Here is a 7,356-nt window from a genome sequence, read left to right on the forward strand (position 1 = left end):
GAACAGAGGCGATTGTATTATGTAAACTCTCATTCATATTACATTAATGTAGATCAATTTGGCATTTTTTAGTCGACTTCATTTCTAGACATTTGGACAAATTGTTCTCTAAAAGTGAAAGGATTTATTAATACATTCTAATACATATTAACAGACATTTCGCCATAAGCCAAGCCCAGGATGTCAGAGGAGATCATTTACAGAGACGAAACACACACTGGTTAACAAACGCTGTCCTCGGAACCGCAGTCTAGATGGAAAAGTAGGACACAAAATGCTTACCCAGAGATGGTGGGTAATCCATATTCGTGCTCCTCGGCTCTCGGATGGAGCTGTGTGAAGTCTCCGCGCCTCTCATAGCCGAGGTCAGGTCGAAATCTTCTTCCTCCGGTGGGGAAACGAACCGATGACCACCGCGGTGTCGAAGGTTTGGGCTGCTCGCTTCTTCCACCCAACGAATGACAGGGGATTTTTTTAAGGACTGCAGACAAGGACATCGACTATTGGTTTGGACGCCATAGAGAAAGAATGCGGTGGGGAAAATCGCCTGGGAAATCAGGAAAAGGGCCATGAAACCGTTCGCCTCTCACACATGACCAGTGGCATCCAATGACAGTCGATAGACGCACATAAAAAAGGTTTATTGCCAAGTTGTAAATTGTCGTCTTACAAAAAGGCATTTGGACGGCAGCAATCCTCTCCATCTTTGCACATAATAGCAGATGCTCTTCTGTGTTCCCCTGAATACGAGAAGCACGGAAATCTTCTCTTTTGTTAGGAATCCTTAAAGGAATTCTTGTAAGTTATTTCAAAATAGTTTTTTTTTCTTGGGAAGATCTCCTTTTTCATTGTATAAATAGTAAAAACATAATCAAACATTTGTTAGGCTACTTGTTATGTTTATGAAATACTTGGAAATATGATAAGATATAAATCACGTTAGATCTTAACAACTAAAACACATATTTAACCCCCAGGCCACGTGAAAACACTATTCCATTTTATTATTATTATATAGGCTAATTAGTTATTGAAAGTCACATTCACTCGGTTATAAGTGTTCCTCCAGTAAACGGTGGTCCTGCTACTTTGAGGCTGTTGTGTTCTCGTTGCGACAAACAATGTAGTCGAATCAATGTATTATTTCCGTTCTCTGTGTACATATTTAAGGATTGAAGGGATAGGCCTTCATTTTGTCTGTCAAAAGCAGTGCATTTTAGCACCATTGTGAATCACAAGAAGTGCCCATAGTACGCCAATGTTATTTGTATGAATTCCTGTATAGGCCATAAAATGCATTCAAATATTCAATACTTATTTAGGCTACTTACTTTTTTTTAAATCTGCAAATATAGAGATAACATTTGTATTTTAAGACAGGCTACTTATATTATTATCACAGGCCTGCCCTATAAGACTATTAACAGACACTAACAATCATATGTAATCCCTCATTCATATATATATATATATGTGTATGTATATATATATATATATATATATATATATATATATATATATATATATATGTTTTAGTAGCATAGGCCTATAAGTAGATACTATTTCCATTTGAGTGTAGAAGGTATATATATTGGAATAATCATAAATGAAGTTCCTATTCGTCGAGTCATTCGGCCTTTGCTGAAGCGCGTAGAAGAAACGGTAATGGGTAAAACATGTTGTGAACCAGCCTCAGTCTCCGGTTGTTTGCGTCCGTAACGCGGAGGACGGGCGGTTCACACGAGCGGTCTACAGCGGAAATGAAGTGCAGACCAAAGCCACCGCGCCCCGCCATGTTGACCGCTCCCTTTGATGGTGCCGAGTAGCGTCTGCATGGAGGTGATACTGAGGCATGAGGTTAATTGTTGCTGAGGCTAATTGCATTTTTATTTCAAATGTACAACCACTTAAAATCCTTAAAATCCAAAAGAATCGTATATGTTGTAGGCCTAGTAGTTTCATTAATATAGGCTAATTTGTAAAACAATCGTTTTAATTAATAAACAAACAGAAAAAAGCCTATACAGGATACAGGATAGACCTATACAATTTTTCTTTGTGTGTGTGTGTGTGTGTGTGAGTGTGTGTGTGTGTGTGTGTGTGTGTGTGTGTGTGTGTGTGTGTGTGTGTGTGCGTGCGTGCGTGCGCGCGCGTGTGTGTGTGTGTGTGTGTGTGTGTGTGTGTGTGTGTGTGTGTGTGTGTGTGTGTGTGTGTGTGTGTGTGTGTGTGTGTGTGTGTGTGTGTGTGTGCAGAGGTTTGGTACAGATATCACATTCATGTAAACGGAGCCGAACGAATGTTAGCATGTTAGCTTCGCTTTGTTGTACAGCAGCAAGCATTAAATTCCCTTTTTAACACATATCTAATATCAACATGGTTTGTTTGGCTTTGATTATGGGTTGAGCTAAAAACAACATGTGTATGAGCTGTGATCCTATTTTAAACTGTATAATTTTAACCTTAGAAAAATATTTGCAACATTTCCAAAAGTGCCCCAATGTCCAAACTAAGGGAGATAGTAAAATCCTCGAATGTAGGCTATTCCCTAACTTCCTCGATTGTTTTGATCGTCTTCGTTCCAATGTTCAATAGTTCAAACGTCCAGATTTAATGCTGATGTTTTTAGATTTTTATATAGGGCCCTTTGTGAGGCCTATTTGTTTTAATTAATTTGAAGTTCAATTGTGGTTCCATACCATTTAATTGCTTTACAGGCCCAATGTATGAAAGTTCTAATTGTCTTTGTAATAAATAAATGCCAGGTTATTCAAACAAAATGTAAATGAAGACACATGATAACATAATTAGTCAATCATAATAAAATTAACCAGCCAATCAATAATATAATCTAGTCATAATTTGAAGCAATTTCGGCCATAATCTAATTTTAAATCATGGCACTACTTGTGTGTGAGTGTGTGTTTATTTTAGTGTGTGTGTGTGTGTGTGTGTGTGTGTGTGTGTGTGTGTGTGTGTGTGTGTGTGTGTGTGTGTGTGTTTGTGCTGGGTCTGTGTGTCTGTACGTGTGTGTGTGTGTGTGTGTGTGTGTGTGTGTGTGTGTGTGTGTGTGTGTGTGTGTGTGTGTGTGTGTGTGTACAGGAGTAGTCATTTTTTATGATAGTTCTTAATTACTCTTTGTGTACCTGTTGTTCATTAATATTGTTTTTATTATTCTGGTTCCGGTTAATATTTGTGCTCATATCGTGTTGTTTTATGTATTTTACCCACCAACCATGCAAAAATCCCTTTCCTCGTATATGTGCAAAGCAACTATAATAAAATAATTTAATTATAGAAGAAAATTCTGAGTGCGGATTCTGATATTATTTTTGCTGGCACCGCCGTTGGATCCCGGATCATCTGGTGAAGTCTAAACCGAGAACCTCTCCGGTCCCTTCAGAAGGTCTGCGTTTGAACGGTGTGGGTTTGCGGTTTCCGCGTCACGCGGTCATAAAGGCCTCGTCTCTTCTAAACATGTACCCTACACGCCAGCAGTCCATGAAGCGACGCCACCACAAACACCAACAGGAGACGCACTGAAGACGCAATGATGACATTTAACAAGTCCAGCCTGCCTGTAAAGAATCAATAAATATAATCTTCCACTCACGTATAAAGACCGAAGTAGAGCTTTTTGAGGTTTGCATTTTGAGGTGAAGGACGCAACAAGAGCGCTAGACTTTGTGGCCTATATGCAAAACACGACACCATAAAGACCGGGACCATTAACATATAGAGAAACCCCTCTTGAGTGGAATAATGACAAAATAGCCCCGAGTCAATCACAAAGGTTATTTGTTTGTTTATTAGTATGCCGAATCTCGGGTCGTAACATAGCGCCCCCTCTGGCAGCAGAGTGCCAGCTAGGCCTGCGGCAGCTCCTTTGACAACCCATTTCTATTTTCAATCTAATAGATGCGGTATTTGTTGGCCTATGTGTAGGCTATAAAAAACAATAACATTGCAGCATATACATATCACAAGCTTGAGTCTTGGTGCCATGGTCATGGTCTCAAAAATGGTCAACATTGTTAGGCTCCTGCAATGCAAATTGGCCTTTTATAAAAAATAAAAACAGTTATGACGTTATGAGCTACGACCGCATTTAACTGCGAAGTGTGGACTTTGTGTCTGGAGTTTGGTCTCACGTTGGTCATATTCCCTTTTTCCGCGTAAAATGGCACCAACATAATTTAGAATTCGTCGTTAAGGCTTTTTCTCTGGCGGTTTTCAGTAATCCAGGCTCCAAATAATGCTTTGTTTGTGTATAAATTAGATCCTTAGATCGCCGATGCTCTGGAAACTTTTCAGACCTCGTGTTTTTTGTGACCTGCTCTTCGTAACGGTTGGGATAGGGTTAAGCTTTATTTATTTTTTTCCACCCTTATTCTTTATGTATAGGTGCTATTTAATGACTTCTGCACCTAAAAGTGTTCCCTGGTGCACTGTCACTGCAAAGGAGCAACGTCGCCCCCTAGCGCTTACATCACCGCATAAATGTGTCTATTATGAATTGAGTAAATGGACATAATTATCTGTAGGCATGTATAGCCGCATATAGATTTATTTATTTTTCTTTTAAAAATAGCACTGAGAAATCAATAATTATGAGATACAGTTATTAATTAAGCATATATTAAAGAAAATAAAACAACAGCGTGTTACCTTCTAGCCTATATTAACTGCAAACCATTTAGTCTACAGAGACTGTGTAGAAGACGTTTCGCTGTGGTTTGTAATTGTCACTTTTCGGCCAAAAAATGAACAAAACGAAAAGGAGGCAGTCGACAGTCAAAGTGAAGTTTTCCCCCATCGACCAGGAATGCATTTGATGAATAAACGTGACCAACAGTGGAAGTGATTTCCTCTTTGTCACAAGGACAATTCATCGACCCAGACACCCTATAGAAAAGTGTCTCGATTTCTGTTTGTCAGCAAGAGACGCAAACACACAGGAAAGAGAGTTTCAAAGGACGGTTGTAATTACGGGCCTGGACCATAAACTGATTTAGCCCAGACGTCTAGCCCTTTCTATAGCTTTATTATCCCAAGCTTCCTCTGGCTTTAAGGTAATTCGTACAAGTTGAACAATAAATTGTTAAATCCCCGCACACCTCTCTCAATCGTAAACACTTTATTACTAGTTACTTTCTGCTTCAAATCAAGTCCACTTTTTGAACCTAAAGACTGAACGTACATCCTGGCCCTATAATGCACATTAACGCACGAAAAATGCTTTACTCTACGAATTTCGAGTATATTTTTGTGTGTTAGAATACGGTTAGTGGTTGAATGCATAACAGTCTAACGTATCGCTCCACCTGGGTTAGAGTGGTCCGATAGAAATAGGCCTAAGCTAATAAATAAATTAAAACAAACATTTGGACGAATTTATGTTTTTAAACCTGCCAATTGCTTTGTAAATTAAAATAAATACACTTAAAATGTACAGCATAAAGTTATTTATTGAAGCATTTTTTAAAAACGTTGTCTAATTGTTTTAATGTCTAACAAAACGACTTAAAAAAACAGGGGCTGAAAACGCAGGCGGAAAGGCCTTCAACTATACATTTGAATTAACATTTTTACAGCAATTTACAAATTCTAACCCAGATTAGAAGACAGACACTCGATACACTGCCCTTATCCTCCTTTGAAACAAAAATAAAAATAAGTATTTACTTGCTTTTTGTTAAATGCAATTTAAATATTTCAACATAAGAATATTAGTTAATTATCCAGAAGTGGGCCTCGTGGCTCCGTTTACCGGATCAAGACACAAGCGTTGGGTGACCTGAAAACCGTCTTTAATGATGCATGTGTTGATGTTGTGGTGTCTTCTTCGCCGACCACTGCGTGCCTGCTAGGTGGTCGACCCGTGATTACAGTCCAGGCCTGGGTCCACAGCCCGGGCCCAGGCCTGGTCCCCAGCCCGGGCCTGGGTAGACTACCCGGGCCTGGGTCCCCACCCGAGTCCAGACCCCGGGCCTCTAGGTCCCCACCCCGGGCCTGAGTCCAGACCCCGATTCGGACGATGTAATTACAAAAAAGGCTAAATCTAAGACGCTCAAAAAATAAAATAACATTATCGCGCAATCATAAAACGTGAGAAGAAACGGAATCACAAGTGATCCTTGCTGTTCCTCTCCCGGTTCATTTTCTTCATCTTCATCCGCCGGTTCTGGAACCAGATCTTCACCTGCCTCTCGGTGAGACTCAGTATGCGGGCCACCTCGTAGCGGCGGTCCCGGGTCAGATACATGTTGTACAGGAACTCCTTCTCCAGCTCTAGAGTCTGATACTTGGTGTACGGGCAGCGCTTCTTTCTGGTGGACCGAGCATGAATCCAGTTAGCGGCCGGGTTGTCTGGAAAAGGGGGGAGATATGGAGAGATACAGTGTGAGTGTGGGTGTGTTGGTGTAAACCTCTGAAATTAGTTTGAAAATGAGTATAACGCTATTCCATATAGTCGCAATGGTTCAGGAGTGGTTCCCGAGCCGCGACACTTTTATAGGTTAGTAAAAAGCTCCAGCTTGGATCCACACCCAGCTCGTACAGTTGTAAGGGTTGTAAATCAACGGGGCTTTTTCGTTTACTTACTTGGGTCAAGTTGTTGTTTCTCTTCTTTCTGCTCGCTGTGGCTCGAAAGATCACTTCCAACGTGAGCCTCCTTCGGCGGCGTCTTCGTGTCGGTGCTCTCGGATACTGCACACGCAAAATCCACCGCCGCGACCGGACGAGGCTCCCGGGACTCGAAGCCCGGCGCACCGCCGCATTCGCTGCTCTTCGCCTGGACGCTCTCGGGCTTGGGTGCGTACTGACGACCGGCGGAGGAGTGGTGGAAGCCCCCGGAAAACGAGACGTGGTTGGAGAGGGGGTCTATCCACGACCTTACGTATCTGCTGTCCGCGGCGGAGATGTGGGGCTGGTGGTGCGCGTACGGGTGGTAGATCCCCGACAGAGCCGCGCTGGAGTGCGGGTGGACGGAGGACCAGGACGAGGGGAACACCGCCGACTTGGGGGCGAAGTTACAGGAGGAGAAGTCTCCGTTGTCGCCGGTACCTGGTGGCCTTGAGGTCACCGTGTGTGGACCTTGGATAAACCGTGCACCGTACATGTCCTCCGCGTCGTGGCCCATGATGGACTCGACATAACAGTTACCAAGAGTGCTACTGGTGGACATTTTTGATCTCTTCTTACTCATATAAAAGGTTACACTGTTACGGGAAGCGTCCCTCGGAACAATCATAGTATTTTGCTGGCCTCATCTACTGGGATTGGTTACATGTGTCACGTGGTCATATTTACCAATACAGCGAATAAATCAGCCCGCTAATAGCGCCATGTTTAGCTCTG

The 7,356-nt window shown here is 42.0% G+C and overlaps 2 protein-coding genes across 2 annotated transcripts in view; both read right to left on the bottom strand.

Moving 5' to 3' along the window:
- hoxd3a (homeobox D3a) overlaps window positions 1-344 on the bottom strand; it is a gene marked incomplete at its 3' end in the record, with an annotated part of 18,121 nt that extends 17,777 nt beyond the window's left edge. Inside the window, exon 1 of the mRNA XM_084478691.1 lies at window positions 283-344. The remainder of the gene's footprint in view (window positions 1-282) is intronic.
- A 5,103-nt stretch (window positions 345-5,447) lies between these two features.
- On the bottom strand, window positions 5,448-7,356 carry hoxd9a (homeobox D9a). Its single transcript, XM_084478832.1, has 2 exons — window positions 6,601-7,356; window positions 5,448-6,366 (listed from the first exon to the last, which is right to left on the bottom strand). The coding sequence occupies exons 1-2, from the start codon at window positions 7,247-7,249 to the stop codon at window positions 6,122-6,124; spliced, it is 894 nt and encodes a 297-aa protein (XP_084334958.1). The 5' UTR covers window positions 7,250-7,356; the 3' UTR covers window positions 5,448-6,121.

The sequence above is a fragment of the Micromesistius poutassou genome (genome assembly GCF_964030765.1).
Source record: "Micromesistius poutassou genome assembly, chromosome: 14".
Classification (NCBI taxonomy): Eukaryota; Metazoa; Chordata; class Actinopteri; order Gadiformes; family Gadidae; genus Micromesistius; species Micromesistius poutassou.